Source organism: Limanda limanda, chromosome 3 (genome assembly GCF_963576545.1).
Source record: "Limanda limanda chromosome 3, fLimLim1.1, whole genome shotgun sequence".
Taxonomy (NCBI): Eukaryota; Metazoa; Chordata; class Actinopteri; order Pleuronectiformes; family Pleuronectidae; genus Limanda; species Limanda limanda.
Genome location: NC_083638.1, coordinates 2,050,584 through 2,072,877, shown reverse-complemented (window position 1 = coordinate 2,072,877; position 22,294 = coordinate 2,050,584). Strand labels below are relative to the sequence as shown.

The window sequence follows — 22,294 nt, the reverse complement described above, 5'->3', positions numbered from 1 at the left end:
CAATCACTGACACTCAGACACACACACACAATCACTGACACTCAGACACACACAATCACTGACACAATCACTGACACTCAGACGTACACTGACACACACAATGACACGCTGACTGTGTGTGTGTGTATTTAAACGTGTGTACCTGTGTCTCTGACTCTCCAGGTGACCTTCACCTCTCTAAACTTCCTGCTCCACACTGAGGCTCTGCTCTCTGCCATCGACTTCCTGTCCACGGCTCTGATGTCTGACAGCGTGATGTCCTCTGACAGAGACGTCAAACCAAAGACAGACGAAAAGACGCCTTCTGCCAAGTCCAGTCAGTACAACAAACACACACACACACACACACACACACACACACACGTAGGAACTTCCGCCCATTTGTCTCTAACGAGTCGTGTTGTTGTGTTTTCTTTCAGCTGCCACGATGTCACCTGCGGACAGTGATGTCATCGACCTGAAGGTGATGATGTCACTGGGTGCCCTCAACGTGCTTGTGTGTGACCAGAGATGCAACATGGCCGACATCAAGATCCAGGGTAGAGAACCACATCTGAGTTTGTATTGATATTTTTATGATTTTTCAATCGGTCAACTTAAGTTTACCAGAGTTGTTTTTTCTCTCCAGGTGTTGACGGATCTTTATTGAAACAAGGAGCACAGACGTTTATTTCAGCTCGACTCCGAGACGTCGTCGTCCTCGACGTCGATTCTCAAACCGTCCACAGCAAGGTCCCATCAGAGACTCATACTGATAACAATATTAATTAGGGCTGGGCAAGTTAACTCGTTTTAATCGAGTTAACTCAAGTGATGAGTTAACTCGATTAATTATTTTATCTCGCATTAACTCAGGTTTGATTATTTATTGTTTTATTGTGAAAGTCAGGCTTTTATTTTGTGAAAGTCTGTTGCTGACTGCTGCAGAACAGGAAAAAAGAAAAGAATTGGCGGATAAACAATCGAGTTAACTCATCACTTGAGTTAACTCGATTAAAACGAGTTAACTTGCCCAGCCCTAATATTAATAAGCCTCCATCACTAGGAGACTCACTGGAGACACTGTGGATGATGCTTGTTGAACTTTGACCCTCTGTCCCTCAGGCTGTCTCCATAGTGGGGGACGAAGTCTTCAGCTTCTCCATGAGTCTGACTCCGAACGCCACCGAGGGCGCCGGCTACGCCGACACGTCTCAGACCGACGGCAAAGTGAAGCTGAACGTGGGCTGCATCCAGGTGGTTTATCTGCACAAGTTCTTCATGTCTCTGCTGGTGAGTTTCACTCCGACACACAAAGAAAATATATTATTACTGGAACAAATGAAACTTTCTGTGTTTTCAATCACATCTTTTTCTTCCTTAAGTTTGGTTTGGTCAAGTTCTCGAGTCAGATTTTCATCGTCAAGAATCGACTGATATTTAAAACCTGATTTATTTCTTTCAGAACTTCAGCAGCAACTTCCAGACGGCGAAGGAAGCTCTGAGCGCCGCCACGGCTCAGGCGGCGGCTCAGGCGGCGTCCAGCGTCCGAGACTTTGCTAAGAAGACGTTCCGCCTGTCGATGGACATCAAGCTGAAGGCGCCGCTCATCGTCGTGCCCCAGTCCTCCACCTCCCAGAATGCACTGGTGATGGACCTGGGTCTGATCACGGTGGGCAACAGCTTCTCTCTGCTTCCTGTGGACGGGTGTCCGCTGCCGGCGGTCGTGGACAACATGGACGTCGAGCTGACGCAGCTGAAACTGTCGAGGTCGGTCGAAGAGAGAAGAAAGAATAAAAGCGTGTTTTCAGAAAAGTCTCTTGAACGACTCATTTCCTGTCTCCTCCAGGACCTGTTTGGACCTGGACTCGGGTCGACCCAGCATCGAGCTGCTGGAACCCGTCAACCTGCACCTGAACATCAAGAGGAACCTGGCTGCTTCCTGGTACAAGAAGATGGCGGCTGTGGAGATCGACGGAGACCTGAAGCCCATGAAGGTTGTTTGTCCCATAAAAACATCTGAATGATGATAAATATATCGGTTCTGATTTTTCCTCGGCGATGTTCTAAAGTTGTTCCGATGCTTCACACAGTTAAATTAACACATGAACTAACACAGAATCACATGCTCTTGTTTCACATCCAGTCCACATGTGACCCAGTGAAGGTAAAGTTGTTTCTGAAGAGTCGTGTCCTGTAGTGAAGAGTTAGAGTCTGTAGTGATCTGACCACACGTCTGTAGGCGTCTGGACGTAGGTTCGGTTCGGACCAGCAGCTCCGTCCTTGTGCTTAGTCTGAACTTAAGTCCAGGTCTGAAAGCAGCTTCAGTGACTCCAGGTCTCAGCTTCTGCTCCTGGATGTTAATAACTGCAGTGTCTCTACTTGGCCTGCAGGTGGCGCTATGTCAGGAGGACCTGAAGGTGCTGCTCCGGATCCTGATGGAGAATCTGGGAGAGGCTGGGAGTCTGCAGCCGACCGCCCCAAAACAGGAGGGCATCAGTCTGCCTGTCCGAGCGGCCGGGGCGCCCCCTGCAGGTCAGAGGACAGATCATATTTACAGACACGTTGATGTGTTTCTCTTCCTGTCGTCTCTGGAGTCCTCTTCCTGATCCGGGTTTCATGTCTGCAGATGTCGTGAAGTCGAGTGTGAGCAGGAGTGAAGAAGAGGATGAAGCTCTGGAGTCCGTCAAGTTCCAGTTCAACATCGAGTCTCTTGGTCTGGTTCTGTACAGTGACGACCCACAGCAGGTCCGTACAGAGTTCTGTAAGACTGGGTCAGGATCAGCTGGTCCGGGATCAGCTGGTCCGGGATCAGCTGGTCCGGGATAAGCTGGTCCGGGATCAGCTGGTCCGGGATCAGGTGGTCCGGGATCAGCTGGTCCGGGATCAGCTGGTCCGGGATCAGGTGGTCCAGGATCAGCTGGTCCAGGATCAGCCGCTCCAGGATCAGCTGGGTCATGATCAGCTGGTCCGGGATCAGCTGGGTCATGATCAGCCGGTCCAGGATCAGCCGGTCCAGGATCAGCTGGGTCATGATCAGCTGGTCCGGGATCAGCTAGTCCGGGATCAGCTGGTCCAGGATCTGCTGGCCCAGGATCAGCTGGTCAAGGATCTGCTGGCCCAGGATCAGCTGGTCCAGGATCAGCTGGTCCAGGATCAGCTGGTCCAGGATCAGCTGGTCCAGGATCAGGTGTGTGATGGTTGCTCCTGTTCCCTGCAGCCTCTCCAGCTCCAGCACCTGGAGAACCTCCGACTGGGCGAGTTCACCCTCCGGTCCCTGAAGACGTCGGGGGGGCTCCGTGCCGGGGGCAGCGTGGCGGTGACCACGGTGCTGACGGACTGCACGCTGGACGACCTGAGGAGCGGCATGGAGAGGGTGACCTCACGGTAAGTCACGTGACCTACTCAACTCTTACACGTGTATCTAAATGTATTTTTAGATGTAAATGTATTTTTTTTAACCTTTGATAACTATAAACTATTAGTTACTATGTAGATAAAGTTCTTTCTTGTATAATATTCAGATTTATATTGAGAGTGAACTCAACCTTTTTCCTTTTCTTTTATTATTAACTCACTGTTTATGTTTTAAATTTCTGATTATTGATGATTTTTCACTGCTGCTGATCTGAAAGTAATTTTACTGTAAAATATATATTTTTTTTTTTTCCTTTCAAGGACGAGCAAGTTACAAATACAGTAAACATAAGAAACAAGCAACCAGACAAAAGAATACAAATAAAAATAAAATAAAATGAAAAAATAAAATAAAATAAATTATATAAAATGACACTCAGAACTAGAATGCACGCTCATTGGTACATTGGCATGGGGTATTTAGACAGTGGGTTGCCCAGTGGTTGTACAGGGGTACAGGGAAATTGAGGGCCCTTTACAACTGTAAAATATTTAAATAAATCTCACAATTCTCACATGGAAACAGTGAGAAGTTAGATTAGATTAGATTAGATTTCTTTATTTATCCACACAACGGGGAAATTCACTTGTTACAGCAAAAAAAGAGAAAAACAGAATTTAAATAACAGTGCCGAAGCAACAATAAAAAAGAAAGATCAAAATATATACACTACTAAACTACACATAATGAGAGTAAAAATATACAGAAAACAAAAACAACCTGCAAAACAGACACTGTGCAAAAGCAGGTACTGGGGAGAAAGTGGAATGATGTAAGTGTTATTGTAATGAAAACAAAAGTATTATAAGTAATATTGCAACAGTAGTGACCATGATACAGAAAAAATAATTAAAAGTAAGTGACCATAATATAAATAATACTACAAGATAGTATAAAGGAAAATATAAATATTGCAATGTAACCATTATAAGTGACCATGATATAAATATAGATGTAAAGTGTTGAATATTATTGTGCATAGTAGTGATCTGAGTAAAAAAATAAAAAATAAATAAGAAAAATAAAAATACAAATACAGCTATGGTGAGAGGTTGAGTGGAGATAGAGATAATAGACAGGGACTACAACATTATCAGGTGGTGCTGGTGTTGTAGAGCCTGACTGCAGCCGGGATGAAGGACCTGCGGAACCTCTCCTTCTTACACCGTGGGTGTAACAGTCTGCTGCTGAAGGAGCTGCTCAGGGACCCCACATTGTCATGTAGGGGGTGAGAGGTGTTGCCCATGATGGACGCCAGCTTGGCTAACATCCTTCTGTCCCCCACTTCCTCAATGGAGTCCAGAGGACAGTCCAGGACAGAGCTCGCTCTTCTTATCAGTCTGTTGAGCCTGCTCCTGTCTAGTGGGTTTAATTGATGATTGTGTGAACCTTGATCCCAGTGACTCCTCTGCTTGATGATATATTTACATATTCTTCGCAGCATGGTGAGACGGCGAGACGAGAGCAGCTCGGAGACGATGATCGACGTGACGTATCGTCAGAGCGCCGCCGGGCGGGAGGTGGTGGCCGTTCTGCAGAAGCTCTACGTGTGTGTCAGCGTGGAGTTCCTCATGGCCGTGGCAGACTTCTTCCTGCAGGCTCTGCCACAGGCCTCAGCCCTGAGCGCCCCCCCGGCACCAGGGGACAGACTGCCGCTGAGACAGACCGCGGACCCCCGAGCCGACGCCAGGATCGGTAAGACCCACAGACACAAAGTCAAAGATGAACAAAACCAACCCACACAGCTCCACCCGGCTCTAAAACCTTGGTCCCTCTGCAGCCGCGGCGGTGCGGACCCTGGTGCGGGCGGTGGTCGTGGACCCGGAGGTGGTGTTCGTGGCCAGCCTGATGAAGGCCGACGCCCCCGCCCTGGTGGCCTCGTTCCAGTGCGACTTCCAGCTCCAGGCCGAAGGCGACAGGACCCAGAACATGAGAACTAACCTGAGGGAGCTGAAGGTTCTCGCCTGTCCCTTCATCCGGAACGAGGAAGGCAAAGCCGTCACCACCGTAAGATCACATGACCCTGAAACTCATATGTTGTTGTGGTTGTTTCTTTCTATTTGGATCAAAAGGATCAACACGTCCTCACCTCCTCTGTGCGATAGGTGTTGAAACCCTGCTCTGTTGTCCTGGAAACCAAAACCCACCCCAACCAACCGCTGAGCGGCTCGGTGACGGTGGAGGAAGTCATCGTCAAGGTGATTCATCCATCAGCATCACCGGTTTGTTATAGAAAACAAAAAGAGTTTGAAACTCATCGTCTTGTCCTCCGCTCAGATCTCTCCGTTCATCATCAACACGGTGATGACGATCACCGCCGCCATGGCGCCGAAGCCGCCTGACGAGCAGAGTCCGGGCGCGGTGGGAGTCACTGACCTGTGGTCGGTCATGAACATCTACGACTGTAACTACTGGTTCCTGGGAGTGGACCAGGCCACGGAGGTCACGGAGAGCTTCAAAGAGCCCGACGGACGCAACCAGGGCGAGAGCTTTGCCGCAGAGGTCAAGGTGCGGTGACCTCTCACGCCCCCAAACCGTTAAAACATGAGGCTGAAGTCAGAAGTGTTGATGGTTGACGAGGTGGTGTGTGATCCGCAGGTGGTGCAGGTGACTCTGGAGTCTGGGTTGGGTCACCAGACCGTCCCGCTGCTGCTGGCCGAGTCCTCCTTCAGCGGGTCGGCCAAGAACTGGTCTTCTCTGCTGCAGCTGAAAGCCAACATGACGCTGGAGGTGAGAACATCTGCTTCAACCTGAACCAGCAGAAACAAACTCACCTTCACTGACTGATGGGATGTGACACATGTGGTATCTGCAGGTGAACTACTTCAATGAGATCCACGCCGTGTGGGAGCCTCTGATCGAACGAGTGGACGGAGGCAGCCGGAGGTGGAACCTGGAGCTGGAGGTAAACTGATGAGACGGTTAGAGGAACATCTCATCATCTGCGTAATCCACTTCCAGTTGTGAAGCCTCTGGTCAGAGTTTCCAGTGAATCCTGTGAATCATGTTTCTGAGTCCAGATGGTGAAACCGTGTTAGAGGATAATATTTCACAGATTAACAAACTGATGAACCAGGACCTGTGAGCTGAGATGTTCTGACACAGACCTAACATGAGAGGATCAGAACCTCCTGAACTGAAACACCACTCATCACTTACCACATCATGTTTCATTCTCTGAGAGGCACGGCCCTGGCTTCACCTTAACATCAAACAGACCTGATAATCTGTGATAATCTGTGCTGACCTCTGATAATCTGTGATGATCCGTGTGTGTCTCTGAAGATGAAGAACAACCTGCTGCAGGACAAGAGTCCAGTTCACGGAGACGACTTTGTGATTCTTCCTGAACCTCGAACAGCGATTCACATCTGCTCCAAGGACACGATGAACGTCACCGTGTCTCAGAGCTGCCTCAGCGTCTTCCACAACCTCACCAAGGTCTCACATCATAACATGCTCCATCACATCATGCTCAGTGTAATCTGTACATTCATTTATAGATTAAAGGGACTCTCACCTTTGTTGCATTTGAGAATTACAGCACATTCAAATCATCCCGCCTTCCTCCAATGCCCCACCCCCTCGTTCCCATCCGCGGTGTTTTATTTAAGAAACTTTATTTACACAAGCAGACTTACAACCATCCCGGTGTTTTTATTTTTTTGAAGAAACTTTATTTACAAGCAGACTTACAACCTACTGCCTCCGCGCACGCACGTGAGTTTTTGTTTACCAAAGCAATGGATTCGGATTCAGAAGCACCGGTAAGTTATATACATTTACATTCACATATATATATATATACATGCCGTGGAATCAAAACAAACCCTCTAGTTGAGGACGCACCTTGATGACCCGGGCCCGAATGCGCCACAAGAAGCAGACGGAAAACCTGCATGTCCATGCAGCAAACAGACAGGTCTGTCGGCCAATAAGGTCCTTCGGTCCGAAGAATTGTATTGGTTGAAGTTTTCACTAAATATTATGAGAGTGAAATAATTGTTTGTTTTTACTCCTGGTGGGTCTGTCTTGCATTTTAGAGTGTCATTACCTTATTAATACCAATTTAACCTTATCCAAAAAAAGTGTAAAAATGCAACAAAGGTAAGAGTCCCTTTAAGTTCAACTTGTAGATTAATTTATCTCTGCTGTATTATTGATCAGGCATTCTCTGAGGGCACCGCCTCCACCTTCGACCCGTACCTGAAGGAGAAGGCCCCCTTCACCATCAGGAACTCCCTGGGGATCCCTCTCATCGTGCAGCACAGCGCCACCCTCAGGCTGGTGGGAGTATCGTCCCAGGGGAAACTTCACGAGCTGCCGGTGGATCAGAGCCTGGACCTGGAGCACTCCAGTTATTCCTCATCCCGGGGGAAGCTGTCGGCGCTCCAGCGGCAGGAGAGCTGCCTGTTCCACCTCACCATAGGTCAGAGGTCGTCACGTGACCTGCTCTCACATGGCTCCTGTTTGTGTTGCATGTATTGATTAAACACGCGTGTGTGCTTGTGCAGTTCCCACCGGATACAGCGAGATCTCCAGCGTGGCCGTGGACAAACCGGGTCGTCGTCTCTACAACGTCCGAGGTCCGATGCTGCAGGAGGCGGTCTCCGTGCTGCTGCAGATCGACGCCGCCGAGGGCAACAAGGTCGTCACCATCCGCTCGCCGCTGCAGGTGCGAATCGCAAACTCTCATCATCACGGGTCCCGAGCGTCTCCGCGGCAGCACCAACGTTTTGACTCTGTTTGTATTTTCAGATCAAGAATCACTTCTCTGTGCCGTTCACCGTGCTGAGGTTCTGTCCGGCGTCCCGCGGCCTGGAGCGCGTGGGACAGGCCGAGCCGGGGAGGGAGTTCCACGTCGCCTTGGAAACATACAGGTAAAAAAAAGAGATAGCAGGCAACTTGGAGTAAATGTTACCCATCTTTGTTTCAGGCAAAAAAAAAAAAATCATATCAAATCTGAAGGTCAGAAATTAGAAAAGACCTTTAGACCTGTAAAAAGTAACTGAGTGGAACATGAAAAGTCCTCTTTTTGTTTTGGATCACACACTGCGTTTGGTCAGTATTTTTTAGTTGCAACCCCTCTAGTCTACTGTACAATAAACAAAAGTGTCACATTACCGAAGGACTTTCTTGCCTGGAAAGGATATCAGAACTTAATAAGGGTGAAGTTTGGTTACACAAGCTTGACAGCAATGGTCATAGTTATGTCATCCATCCAAATTAAGCCCATTCTTCTTCCTGGTGTTTTTCTATTGTTGCGTGTGTTTTCGTATTGGGTGGATGTTTATATTTGGGTGTTTGTTCTCTTAATGTCTGTGGTTTCCATTATGTGTTTGCTTTGTCTGTTGGGGTCACCGTACAGACCTGCATCTTAAACGACGTCGATCTACTTTCACTTTGGTGATTTGATCAAAATACTTCCTCACACTGCACTCGGTCACACAGAGGAGCGACCTTCATCCATGTTCTTCATTTTGTTTGTTTCTTTACTGGGATGTCGTCTACGCTTCTGTTTTTTTTTTTTTTTTTTTTTTATAAATCTGTTTATTGAAACATATCATATCATGTTACATGACCTTTACAAATAGATGCATGTTTGTTTGTTTTTTTACCAAATAAACAAAACAAACCAACAAGTAGAAAACATACATAACATTATCCCACCCCCCCCCAGTTGGTCTTCCCTTTTCAAACAGAATATCTCATCAACACCTTACATGTGTACATTCACATTGATGTAAGAGCAAAGACCAAAAAAAAATAAAAAACAGCAGCAGACAGCAAAAAAAACACAACAAAACAACACAACATAATGTGTTTTTCACCCCTACACCGTGGGAGTTGTAGCTACATTGTCGAAATATGAGATAAGAGGTGTATAAGAGCCATGTTGTATAGAATTTCTCAGTTGAACCTCGGAGTGAAAATTAGATTTTTTCTAATTTAAGGAATGACATTAGGTCAGTTTGCCAGGATTGTTCTCCCGGGGTTCGGCAGCTTCCAGTGTAGAAGGATCCGCCTGCGGGCAATCAGAGAGGCCAATGCTAAAACATCTAATGTCTGCTTATAGTCCAGGCAAAGTAGCGTTTTACGACCGACTAATTGTAAAATAATTTTTTCAGCATAGATCATTTCTATGAGGTGTCCAGAACAACATACTAAAAGTCCTAAGAAATCCTAGTTGAGGAAACATGTTTAATTCTCATCAATGTGTTCCAATAAGGCAACAATACACCCCAAAAAGACTATTTTTTTCCTTTACTCCTATCAAAATAAAACTTTACACAATGAAAGTAACCATGAAACGTAACATTTTTTGTATTACAAGTTTCTTTGAAAATGAATTTGAATATGCAAATGAGCTATACACTAATCGAATATGCCCAAAATACACCCAAATAGGCTTAATTTTTTCCTTTACTCCTACCACAATAAAACTTTATATTGTAAAAGTATTTATGAAAAGTAACTTTTTTTGTATTACAAGTTTCTTTGAAAATGAATTTGACAAGCACATGAGCTCCACACTTATTGAATATGTCCTAATTTGCATAGGCAGAAACAACATTCATATGTATGACAAATACATACATAAATTCATTTTCAAAGAAACTTGTAATACAAAAAATGTTACGTTTCATGGCTACTTTCATTGTGTAAAGTTTTATTTTGATAGGAGTAAAGGAAAAAAATAGTCTTTTTGGGGTGTATTGTTGCCTTATTGTCAAACATTGATGAGAATTAAACATATTTCCTCAACTAGGATTTCTTAGGACTTTTAGTATGTTGTTCTGGACACCTCATAGAAATAATCTATGCTGAAAAAAATTATTTTACAATTACTTCTATTTTTGGCTCCAAAATGGGTTACTTTGCCTGGACTAATACTGAATTCTGAATCATTTGAGGGGACTACGCTTCTGTTTTTGTTTGAACATGAGAAAGAAAAGCCTGAGTTTGGCTTCCGGTGTTTTCACCTCCGTCCGTCCCGCAGGTGTCAGCTGTTTGTGCGTCCGGCCGGTCCGCTGGAGGATCAGTACGCTGCGTCCTCCACCTGCGTGTCCTGGAAGGAGCAGGTCCACCGCAGCTCCGAGGTGCGCTCCCTGCTGCAGTGTCCTGCGACCGACAGCAGCTTCCTGCCGCTGATGGTCACCGCGCTCGCCGTCCCAGACGACCTGCGACACATCGCCAGCCACGGGGAAGACGACTGGGACCCGGCCTACATCATCCACCTCCACCCGGTGGCCACGCTGCGCAACCTGCTGCCCTACACGCTCCGCTACATGATGGAGGTACGGGAGCTTCCTCCTGGTTCTGGTCTGGTTTGATACATCTGGTCTGATCTGATCTGATTGAATCCGATCTTTCTCCTCAGAGCTCGGCGGACTCGTACGAGCTCCTGGAAGGCGGCACGTCCGACCTCCTGAACGCTCGAGTCTCCGGTGAGATCATGTCTCTGGTGCTGATGAGGTATCAGGGTCGCGACTGGCACGGACACGTCCGCATCAGGCAGGAGATGCCGGAGTTCTTCAACCTGACTCTGACCTGCGACTCGGACGCCGGCCTGACGGTGGACGTGAGCGTTCACGTGACGAGGACGGCGAGCCAGCTGCTGCTGTCGCTCTTCAGCCCGTACTGGATCATCAACAAGACGTCCCGCGTGCTGCAGTACCGAGCCGAGGACGTCAGCGTCAAGCACCCGGCCGACTTCAGAGACATCGTGCTGTTCTCCTTCAGGAAGAAAGCTGTGTTCAGTAAGAGCAAGGTGAGTCAGGTTCCTGCTCCTCAGAGGATGAACCCTGAACATGTTTATCAGACTCTTCTCTACTGGTGCTCAGTAAACATATATAACAATTAAATGATCAATACTTAGTACTTTAAATTAATACTTAACGAGAATAATATATTTGAATCCGACTCTGGTTCAGGTCTCACTCACCAGCACATGTTCAGCTCATTGTGTTTATTGTGTGTTTGTGTTTGTGTTGCAGCTGCAGCTCTCGGTCTCCACCAGCTCCTGGTCCGACGGTTTCTCTCTTGAAACCGTCGGAAGTTACGGTTGTGTCCGTTGTCCTGACGACAGCATGGACTTTCTGGTAACTTCTGTTTAAACTTGTCCTGTATTTATAACCAATGAAAAACCAGGATTCGTCTTTGACTCTTAGTCTCTAGCACTGGTTACTGATCCTGGTTTCTGATTGGTTACCGTGTGTCAGGTGGGCGTCAGTATCCAGCTGAGCAGCTTCAACCTGACGAGGATCGTCACCATGAGTCCGTTCTTCACACTCGTCAACAAGTCGTCTTACGAGCTGGAAGTGGGAGAGGTTCGCCCTCCGTCCACCAGGTGGCACTACATCTCCTCCACAGAGGTGAGTCTCCTTCTCACCTCATAGCCAGAGAACCGTCCAATCACAGAGCTGGGTCACAGGATGTGGATTCCTTTAGTTCAGTTTTCATTATGTCACGACTCTGATGTCATCGCTCTGATGGATGTGTCTCCATGGTAACATCTGCTGAGGCTCATGGGTACTGTAGTTTGTAAAGCTGTTGAACAAACTGACCCGACAGTCGGAGGCCGGAACCATGAGGCAGGATCTGAGGTTACCGTGGTAACTTCAAGTTTAGATTCAGGTTAAATTGAGCCGGTGAATCACCATGGTAACTGACACTGCTTCTCTAAGCATCAACAGCTCAACTACTGACCAATCCGATGAGTTACAGGTTGTGTTGTGTTGTTGTGTTGCAGTGCCTCCCCCTGTGGCCGGAGAACCCCTCGGGGAAGTTGTGCGTCCGTGTGGTCGGATCTGAATCCGCCTCCAAGTTGTTCTTCTTCAACCGACAGGACAGTGGCACGCTGATGAGCCTGGACATGGTCAGTTCCCCTCAACCAATCACAGCACTCCATTTCTCCTCAGTGGTCAGTTTTATATATATATATGTGTGTGTGGTTTCTTTTTGTCAGTGTGTTGGAATCATCGTGGAAGTCAACATCTCCGATCACTCAACCGTCATAAGCTTCACTGATTATTATGATGGAGCCGCTCCTGCTCTGATGATCAACCACACACCCTGGGTCACCGTCAGCTTCAGGCAGAGGTCAGAGGTCAACACACACACACACACACACACAGGTGCACACACACCACCAAGCCAGCTTCATTCATTACCTTAGAAACTTCAGAACCTGAGACTGTGTTTGTGCAGTTCGGAGCAGAAGGTCGTAACCTCTGACTTAGGCAACACTAACACAAGGTTATTTAAGTTGTGAGTCGTCCGTCATCACAGGTCTCAGTATAATAATATTCACATTGTTGTATATTGTCGACTTAAAGGTGATGCAGGTTATGGTTTTACTCCAAGACACCGGGTCCACAACATTATTAAAAACACAGAATCTTTTTGAGTGACTCCAGAAATTCTGGGATTTTTTTCAAATCTTAAGTCTCTTTGACTGGAATCTAACGTCCACCTTCCTCTTCCTCTTCCTCTTCCTCAGCGGCTCGACGGCGGCTCATGAGCTGAAACCGGGTCAGGCGCGGCGGTTTGTGTGGGACGACCCGGCGGGGGTCCGGACCCTCAGCTGGAGCTGCATGGAGCATTCAGGAGAACTGGACCTGCTGAAGGTCTGAGTCACACCAACAGGCACCTGCTTTATTTTATTGAGTATTTATGTCCAGAACGACAGTATTTCTGTATGATTCGGTTCCTCAGGACGATGTGGGTCAGTTCTCCTACGACAGCCTGTCTCAGGTCCACTGGGTCTCCTTCCTGGACGGACGCCAGCGGGTGGTGCTGTTCACCGAGGACGTTGCCGTGGTGTCGAAGGCTCGACAGGCCGAGGAGCTGGAACAGTTTCAACAGGAAGTGAAGGTGTCTCTACAGAACCTGGGACTGTCTCTCATCAACAACACCAATCAGCAGGAGATCGCTTACGTTGGCATCACCAGGTTCGAGCAGGTTCATCACTGGTTATCACAGACCCACTGAGTTGTGTGTTTGTGGTTGTTGACTCTCCTCTGTTGTCGTACAGCTCAGGCGTTGTTTGGGAGATGAAGCCGAAGAATCGTTGGAAACCGTTCAGTCAGAAAAACATCAACCTCCTGGAGAAAACCTACCAGAGTCAGCTGAGCAGGAAGACAGAGGGAGGCTGGGTCCGACTGGAGAGCAGCCTGGAGGTCAGAGGTCAACGTGTATACCAGAGATCACTATAACGTTACAACCCTGGTTAAGACATTTGTCTATATGTCTAAACCTTTAATGTGCTTTAGTTCAGAGTTCTGATGTGAGGAAGTGATTTCGATCTGAAACTTCTCCTGATGTTTACGATCAGACTGTAACAGACACTTCAGTCTGTTGTCCAATGAGCTGACTGAGATACTGTGATGTCACTTGTTGTCAGGTGAACCTCAGCGGCGCCGTCATGATGATGCGTCAGCCGATTTCCTGTCAGGTGAGGAGGAACTTCCTGTCTGGGATCCAGGTGGAGTACAAGCAGTCGCCCCATCAACGCAGCCTGAGAGCTCAGCTGCACTGGTTACAGGTACACACAATTTAACACACACACACACACACACACACACACACAAACTGACACACACTCTGACATGTGTCTGTGTGCAGGTCGATAATCAGCTTCCTGGTGCGATCTTCCCGATCGTCTTTCATCCAGTTTCTCCTCCAAAATCCATCGCTCTCGATTCAGGTGAGAAAACATCAACTCTGCAGATTATTATCAGATTTAAACTCAGATTATTATTATATTATAACCCACAATTTGAATCTCCATCTTCTCTCTGCATTTATTCAGAAACACAAAGTTACAGATATGACATCAAACAACTTTCAGATAAAAAGTCCAGATCATCCTCAGTCGTATTTAAAAAGTTTTTTTTAATCAGTTTGATGAAAATGATTTTGAAATTAGAACGGAACAAATAAATCCTCAAAATCAGTTTGTTTAAACTGAAGCATCAATATTCATCCTCAGGTTTCACTTAAGAATCAAACAGATTAATAATCAGACGTCTTCTTCAGTTTGGTCTGAGTCTGTGGTTGTGACGGTGTGAGGTCAGAGGTCAGGGAGTAGAGGTCAGAGTTATGAGTTGTGAGTTGTGAGTTATGAGTTATGAGTTATGAGTTATGAGTCTCTTCATCCTGTCGCCTCAGAGCCGAAGCCGTTCATTGACGTGTCCATCATCACCAGGTTCAACCAGCACAGTAACGTCATGCAGTTCAAGTGAGTGACCAGCAGGTTTAATGTTTAGTCACTGTTGTATTTCATCACCGTTCCGGAGGTCAAGCGGGTCGTCCACTGACCGCAGGGTCGGTGGTTCGATCCCCGGCTCCTCCATTCTGAATGCTAACCCTATTAATTACTATTATTATCTTTAACATTATTATTACATGACAGATTTCTAATGTCTGCTCTGCAGGTATTTCATGGCTCTGGTTCAGGAAATGGCCGTGAAGCTGGATCAGGGTTTCCTAGGAGCCATCTTGGCTCTGTTCGCTCCACCTGCCGACCCCGAGGCCAACAAGCAGAAGGTAGAGCTCGGCAGCAGGTTGACGGTTCGACTCCCCGACCCGGGACCAGCACACAGAGACTAACGTGAGGGTTTGTGTTTCAGTCCCGGCTGCTGGACTCAGATCTGCAGCTGCTGCAGGCCGAGCTGATGGAGGCTTCGCTCAGCGACACGTCGGGACTGAGCTTCTTCGAGCATTTCCACATCTCACCCATCAAGGTGAAGACCTCACTTCTCCTTCTTTACCCTCAAACCTTCTCTGAAGATGGTGTTAACGTCTCAGTATTAATATATTGCTCTATATCAGTCGGTTTCTGTTAATATTTCAGTTTCCTGTTTGTTTATCTGTTTGTTTGTGTTCCAGCTCCACCTCAGTCTGTCTCTGGGCTCCAGCGGAGACGATGTCTCTGAGGAACCAGCAGCTGTTCAGTCTCTGAACTTGTTGTTGAAAAGTCTCGGAGCTTCGCTGACGGACGTGGACGACCTCATCTTCAAGTGAGAAGCTTCCTTCTGTTCTCAGTCTCATATCATGAGGTTGATCAGTCCATGTTTTAATCCAGGAATCTTTTACGTGTCGATATGTAAAATCATAAATCTTTGTGTTGTTGCAAAAATGAATCCAACGTTACACAATAACAATGACCAAACTTTTAGTTTTGTTGACTCTGAAAGAAAATGTCTGACTTCCTGTCTGGTCTGATGTGCTCGTTGCTGATTGGTTGTCTCTCCCTGACAGACTGGCGTTCTTCGAGGTGAAGTTCCAGTTCTACCGCAGAGAGAAGCTGATGTGGGCGGTGGTCCGACACTACACCGAGCAGGTAACGTCTCCACGTCTTCCTCTGTCCAGACATGAGGACACGTTCTGCTTGTTCTACTGAAGTCTTCTTCACGTCCTCCTGCTCCGTCGGCGTCTCCGTGGATCGACTCTCCGCCTGTGACACGTGTGAAAAGCTCTGATTTGAAACGTGTTTCTTTGTGGCTGCAGTTCCTGAGGCAGATGTACGTTCTGGTTCTGGGTCTGGACGTCTTGGGGAATCCGTTCGGACTGATCCGGGGTCTGTCTGAGGGAGTGGAGGCCTTCTTCTACGAACCTTTCCAGGTAACGTGGAGACTGGAACTCTGATATATCCTCTCTAATGTTCTGAATTCACGGATCATACGACCTCATGTGTGTATTTGTTTTATTAGTGTGGTTTTGTGACGCGTGTGTATTGTGTGTGTTGCTCAGGGAGCCGTTCAGGGTCCAGAGGAGTTTGCTGAAGGTTTAGTGATCGGCGTTCGCAGCCTGTTGGGTCACACTGTCGGTAAGAAACTGAAAATCCACTTCCAGTGTTTCACCGGTGAGAAAACGACTCTGTGTTGCTGTGGCGTCCGGTGATGTCACCTGATTCAGTGTCTGATGACCACGATAAAGAGAAATAAAAAAATGTCTGGTTGTGATTCATCGACTTTTAGTTTTAATCACACACAGATAATGAATCTGTGTGATCACGTGACCGCTCTGTGGTTGCTGTCATCAACCGTCTGTCTCCTCCCGTCCTGCAGGGGGCGCTGCAGGTGTGGTGTCCAGGATCACGGGTTCGGTGGGGAAAGGTCTGGCCGCCATCACCATGGATAAAGAGTATCAACAGAAACGGCGAGAGGAGATGAACCGACCGTCCAAAGACTTCGGAGCGAGTTTGGCTAAAGGAGGAAAAGGATTGTTGAAGGTATAGAGTTAGTTCAGATGTGATGTCATCGTCAGGCGGCAGCTCATTGGCCGACGAGACCCAGTAACCAATGATCTCTCTGCAGGGAGTCGTGGGCGGATTCACCGGCATCGTCACCAAACCTGTGGAAGGTAAAAGTTTCTCTGATTCTACGACTGAAGTTAAATCCATGAAATTTACAGAAGAGACGGAAGATGGAAAACATCAGTTTCCTCTCGTCACGAGACTCAGATCTCAGGTTGAACTCTGACCTCCGCTGGTGTCATGTGACTTTTCAGGGGCGAAGAAGGAGGGCGCCGCCGGCTTCTTCAAAGGAATCGGTAAAGGTTTGGTGGGCGTGGTCGCTCGGCCGACCGGCGGCATCGTGGACATGGCGAGCAGCACCTTCCAGGGCATCCAGAGGTACGACTTTCCGCTTGTGTGGCTTCGTTTTGTTCCTTGATGAACTTCCTGTGTTGTTTGTTTGCGTCACAACGTTTGTTGTCTCTGTTCTTCTGTTCACTAATTTTCACATTTTCTATTTTTGTTTTCTGTCTCTTGTCGTTTCTCTCCGGAGTTTCTTCTTCTCGTTTCTTGTGGTTTTTGTTTTGAGCATTTTACATGAAATGTGTTAAAGCTCAGCTCCTTCACTTCCTGCTTGTCTGGCGTCGTGAATGTTTAAATGACTCTGATTGGCTGATGAGGCCGATCAGAGCGGCGAGTTGAAGGAGACGAGCTTTAACCGACATCTTTAAATGTTTGCATGTTGTTGTGCAGCGGACGGACGGTGAGTTTGTGCATCGTGTCGCAAATAAATTCCATCCATCGTTTCAGACTCATGTCACTTCCTCTTCTAACACTGCCACAAGCCCCGCCCACTATAAGCCCCGCCCCAGCCTGTTGCAGCATCATGAGTCAGGAGGCCACGCCTCTGAGGAGAGTCGCCGTCCCGCTTCACTTCCTGTTTCCCACAAACCAACGACCAGCTGCTAATCCAGTGATACGTTTTCATAATCATGAGTCATCACCTGATGAGCTTACCCAGAATCCCCCTGCACTGCCTGGCCCCTCCTCAGGGATTGGCTGATTGGCTGATTGAATGATCACATGGTTCTGCTGAGTTTGGTTGAAACTGATGATTCTGAGAAACACGAACAGCCTCAGTGTTTGTTTGTTTGTTAGTTTGTTTTTGGAAACTGCTTGGCTACTTAATTCTACAAAACACTTGACAACTTGAAAGAACATTATATTTGAAATTAAATCTAATTTTAAAATATGCAAAAACATTTATATACTTTTATTAAATATATATATGTTTGTGTGAATGCATGCGTCATTTATAAAAGACAGTAAGGACAATCAAATGTAAATATTTGTAGTTACAAATAATATCAGTAAATAAACAGAAGAACTTAAAGACATGTAGATAATTTAAATACTAATGAAGACGTAAATAATGATTCATGTTTTAGACGTTTAATCATTATTAATTTAGTATCTGTACACTAATACACAAAAAGAGATACAGTACAGTAAGTATTTAGTGAGGAAACACTGACGTGTATCGGCTCGACAACCTGCCTGTGTTCCTTCATTTCCCAGCAGCCTCAGTGTCCATCTGTCATGTGACTCATCAGTCAGTTCATTATAACCTGTTGATCGTTACGTTTCATGCCGTCACTGTAGAGGTCAAGCGAGGTGAGACACGATTCCTAAAGAGCATCATGTGCATCTATGAAACACAGAAACTGAACCAGCGTCAGGTTTTTGAAAGACTCAGTTTCACAGGTGAAGTTGTGAGCTGCTTTAAAAACGCATAACTGACCTGTGTGTGTGTGTGTGTTTGTTTGTGTGTGTGTGCGCACGCAGAGTGGCCGAGTCGACAGAGGAAGTGACCAGACTGCGTCCGGTGCGTCTGATCCGCGAGGACGGGATCATTCGACCTTACGACCTGACGGAGTCTCAGGGTTTGGATCTTTTCCAGGTTTGATCACTTTCACTTTCTTGCAGCATGATGTCACTTCCTGTCCTCAGCACCCGTCGCGTGTTCTGAAACCGAATCTTCACGAAAACAAAACCTTGTGTCGTGAAATGTTTGTCTGAGTCGTAATATTATACATATGTATAATATTTATTATAAATAGAATAGTATCATAATAATATCAACATCTAAGCGTCGTGTTTGTTTTTTAAGACACAGCCGTCGTCTGTGTGAATGATTTTTCATTTATTACTAACCCGAAGTTTCTTCCTCTTCCTCTTCCTCTTCCTCTTCCTCTTCCTCTTCCTCTTCCTCTTCCTCTTCCTCTTCCTCTTCCTCTTCTTCTCGTGTTTGTGTCTCATGCAGCCGGAGGAGGAATGAACAGGGTTTGAATTGAGCAACTTTATTGTTATTAATCATATGATTCATTTCTCACTCTGCTGATCTGATTATTAATCTATAAATATTGTTGTATAAATATGAATCATGGAATATGTTCAAACTAATTTCTCTTCATACCTCAAACTGTTTTTACTCTCACTTTATGAGAAAACTTTCACTGTTGTTTTTTATTTATAAATTATATTTTAGTTAATTTAAAAAAAATTATTTATGATTATTTTATTGAAAAAAGAAGCTCGGTGTGAATTATTTTAACTTTGTGATAAATTTTGTTTCTTCTGTAGATATCAGTGATATTTTTATAAACATCAGATTTAAATTCATCCTGCAAATATATATCTTATTATATAGTATGTTATATAACCATGTTATATACTATATAATGTTATAATATGTACTTTATAATACAATATTAATGTTAGAGTATAAACTGTTTAATAATGTATTATATACTATATTATCTGTATTATATCATATACTATATATTGTTAATAATTCTGTGTTGTGTTCGTCTGTGTCTGATATTTTCAGCATGACCTCTGACCTCTGACTCTGTTCTTTCTGTCAAACTGAAACTCTGTCTGATTCGGAGTGTGTGTCTGTGTGTGCGGGCTTTTGTGTGTGTGTGTGTGTGCGCGCGTGTGTGTGGGCTTGTGTGTATGTATATAATCTTATTGTTCAAACCTCAGATGTAATAAAACTTCTCTCTTCACTAACTCTCTCTTTTCTCAGATGTGTCAATACAAACATCTCTCGTTCTTCATTTTTCCAGATGTTATTGAAATGTACCTAATGTGTTATTACACATCACAACTGTGCATATTATATGAAAACAGTGATAATACGAATGGTATCATGTGTAAATACCAGTGTATATTATATTAAATAACTGAATGATTAAATGAATTCATTTAAATTTTATTCTTTAATCATAAAAAAAAGTAATCATTCAATAAACCAAAAGTTTTTCTATAGTGAAAATCAGATGTTCTGAACTTTTAGTTCATTCAAGTTGATTCTAGTGACATTAAGTAACTTATAGTTCGCTCTAGTTGGATGTTGTTGCCTCCGATGAATCCAGTGTCGCAGTTAAAACATAAAGACGCAGATTAAATCAATAATTAAACTGTTTGTTTCCAGCGTTCACAAATCACACAGTTGGACGGAGAAGTGTTCAGACGTCACTGTCTCTATCCTGGACACAGCAAGACCAACATCATTATCACCAACAGGTACAGACCTCCACAATAAAAGCCTCACTAGCATTGTTGTGTTATTGTTGTTTGACTGTTCCCTTTGTTTCGTTGTGTAGGAGAGTCTTGTGCGTGAAGGAGATCAACTTTGTCGACCATTTTAACAAAGAGTGGGAGTGTTTGTTTGAGAACTTCTGTCGTCCTCCGGCCGTGACGGGATCTGAGCTGAGCCTCTACTGCAGGGTACCAAAATAAAACTTCAGATAAACCTTCAAAATAAACTTTGAAATGAACCTGAGATAAACTGTAAATAATAAATGTATGTGTGTGTTCCAGCATAAGTTAACGTTGACAAATAGAGATGAGGAGTCGGTGAGGAAACTTCAGCTCAGAGACACAAACACTGCTCAGGTATTGTGTGTGTGTGTGTGTGTTGTTGCATGTGTGTGTTTTTTGTTGTTTCTGTTTATGGCCCTTCACTCACTCTGTTGCTATGGTAACCTACAGGCGCTGCAGGCGGCCATATCAGACGCTCAGACGGCGCAGAAGCAGAATCGAATGGCGAGACAGAAATCACAGCGTTTCCTGAAACCAGACAACAAGCACTGAGGTCACTTCCTGTCAGCGGGTGTCACTTCCTGTCAGCAGGTGTCTTTGTTAGAATTTAAGATGTTAAAGAGGATTTTTAATGAATGTCGAGCTGTGCCTTTAAGTGTAGAAACAGATCCAAACTGATTTCCTGTTTACACATCTGGAATCATCCAATCAGAGCTCACTCTGCACTTTTTCAGTAAAGTTTAATTGAATAGCTTCATAAAACTTTATTGTTTATATGTATTGAGTCATTAAACAAATCACTAGTGGACAGGAAGTTGTTTATATAAGAAAAAAGTAAAGCTCAGTTGTTATTGGGCTTTTCCTGAATGTAGGAATTACGAATGTTGTTTAACTTCCTGTTTAAAAATAATTCATTATCGAATGAAATTCTAAATGTATCAAATATTTGTATCTGTTGTCGTCAGAGAAATGTTTTTATTTTATTTTAATTATATAATTTTGACAACTTGGGGCTGTGGGTTATCTTGGTTTGCCTGCAGGTGGCGCTGTCACGAGTTTAAGATGAAGTTAAATGAGGTGTTGCACTAAAATCTTTCCAGAGAGAAGAATCAGTTCCACTTGTTTATGAACTGTTTGATTTATTTTCATCTGTTTCTGTCTTTGTTGTTGTTTACGTCTGAAGATCAAAGCTCAAATAAATAACCTGCTCTGTAGCCAAAGAGATTTTTATAAAGACGATTGTTAACATTTTCTTTACGAGTGAACTTTGTGATCAGACTGAGACCAGCTGCTGTTGTTTCACTTTGTAAATCACTTCAGACCAGCAGGAGGCAGCAGACTGCAAATCCCCCCCCCCACACACACACACACACACACACTCACTCACACACAGAGGTTAATGTGTGTAACAGCTGGTTTCAACACACACACACACTGTGAGGCTGTCGCTCTGCAGGGCGTCGTCATGGCAACAATAAAAACAGGATCAAGGTGAAGAAGATGATTTCCAGATGTCGCTTGTTTCTGCTGCTTCCTGATTGGTCGGTTCTCAGGCTGACGTGTGATCTGATTGGATGTTGATCCTCAGAGAGAACTGACCCTGAGTCAGTTTATACGACGCCCTGACAGGCTGGTGGGGGAGTTGTCCCAGTGCATCATGGGAAGATTTCCCTCTGTTCTCTGTTCAGACCTGGTTCTGTCGTCATGGAAACATCTGGAACAGGTCGTTCAGAGAGAGAAACAGATCTGAGGTCAGTTTACTCGACTTAGACTCTACTGTTAAGTATTATACAAAATAAAACAATATTATCTATATTATACAAAATAATATTACACAGTAAATTACATTTTTCAGTAAAATCTGATCACAAAAATTACAAAAATTCTCATTGGTGGTTTTCAGACTAAAAGTTTATCCTCCAAAGTAAAAGCAGTGTCCGAACAGATGCTTCCTGTCTGCTTGGTCGTTATGGTAACCTGCTTCCTCCAGGCGACCTTTGACCTCAAGACTCTGAGTGAGGTTTCCAACCTCTGATAATTAAGTTTAA

General features: G+C 45.2%; 1 protein-coding gene across 2 annotated transcripts in view; it reads left to right on the top strand.

Moving 5' to 3' along the window:
- vps13c (vacuolar protein sorting 13 homolog C) overlaps positions 1-21,494 on the top strand; it is a 38,060-nt gene extending 16,566 nt beyond the window's left edge. For both annotated transcript variants that reach the window (XM_061067556.1, XM_061067555.1), the window contains 45 exons: positions 163-316; positions 420-539; positions 629-732; positions 1,105-1,272; positions 1,445-1,749; positions 1,829-1,976; positions 2,373-2,514; positions 2,609-2,727; positions 3,200-3,366; positions 4,839-5,092; positions 5,178-5,404; positions 5,503-5,595; positions 5,675-5,905; positions 5,996-6,127; positions 6,213-6,302; positions 6,683-6,838; positions 7,565-7,826; positions 7,912-8,072; positions 8,156-8,277; positions 10,398-10,695; positions 10,779-11,168; positions 11,395-11,499; positions 11,620-11,772; positions 12,150-12,275; positions 12,366-12,499; positions 12,900-13,026; positions 13,115-13,350; positions 13,434-13,578; positions 13,803-13,943; positions 14,024-14,105; positions 14,570-14,639; positions 14,836-14,947; positions 15,031-15,144; positions 15,290-15,420; positions 15,662-15,743; positions 15,911-16,024; positions 16,154-16,229; positions 16,471-16,634; positions 16,720-16,765; positions 16,913-17,036; positions 18,483-18,597; positions 20,137-20,228; positions 20,309-20,432; positions 20,526-20,600; positions 20,697-21,494. In XM_061067556.1, coding sequence (XP_060923539.1) covers positions 163-316; positions 420-539; positions 629-732; positions 1,105-1,272; positions 1,445-1,749; positions 1,829-1,976; positions 2,373-2,514; positions 2,609-2,727; positions 3,200-3,366; positions 4,839-5,092; positions 5,178-5,404; positions 5,503-5,595; positions 5,675-5,905; positions 5,996-6,127; positions 6,213-6,302; positions 6,683-6,838; positions 7,565-7,826; positions 7,912-8,072; positions 8,156-8,277; positions 10,398-10,695; positions 10,779-11,168; positions 11,395-11,499; positions 11,620-11,772; positions 12,150-12,275; positions 12,366-12,499; positions 12,900-13,026; positions 13,115-13,350; positions 13,434-13,578; positions 13,803-13,943; positions 14,024-14,105; positions 14,570-14,639; positions 14,836-14,947; positions 15,031-15,144; positions 15,290-15,420; positions 15,662-15,743; positions 15,911-16,024; positions 16,154-16,229; positions 16,471-16,634; positions 16,720-16,765; positions 16,913-17,036; positions 18,483-18,597; positions 20,137-20,228; positions 20,309-20,432; positions 20,526-20,600; positions 20,697-20,798 — 6,633 coding nt within the window. In that variant the 3' untranslated portion in view covers positions 20,799-21,494. The remainder of the gene's footprint in view (positions 1-162; positions 317-419; positions 540-628; positions 733-1,104; positions 1,273-1,444; positions 1,750-1,828; positions 1,977-2,372; positions 2,515-2,608; positions 2,728-3,199; positions 3,367-4,838; positions 5,093-5,177; positions 5,405-5,502; positions 5,596-5,674; positions 5,906-5,995; positions 6,128-6,212; positions 6,303-6,682; positions 6,839-7,564; positions 7,827-7,911; positions 8,073-8,155; positions 8,278-10,397; positions 10,696-10,778; positions 11,169-11,394; positions 11,500-11,619; positions 11,773-12,149; positions 12,276-12,365; positions 12,500-12,899; positions 13,027-13,114; positions 13,351-13,433; positions 13,579-13,802; positions 13,944-14,023; positions 14,106-14,569; positions 14,640-14,835; positions 14,948-15,030; positions 15,145-15,289; positions 15,421-15,661; positions 15,744-15,910; positions 16,025-16,153; positions 16,230-16,470; positions 16,635-16,719; positions 16,766-16,912; positions 17,037-18,482; positions 18,598-20,136; positions 20,229-20,308; positions 20,433-20,525; positions 20,601-20,696) is intronic.
- The last annotated feature ends 800 nt before the right edge of the window (positions 21,495-22,294 follow it).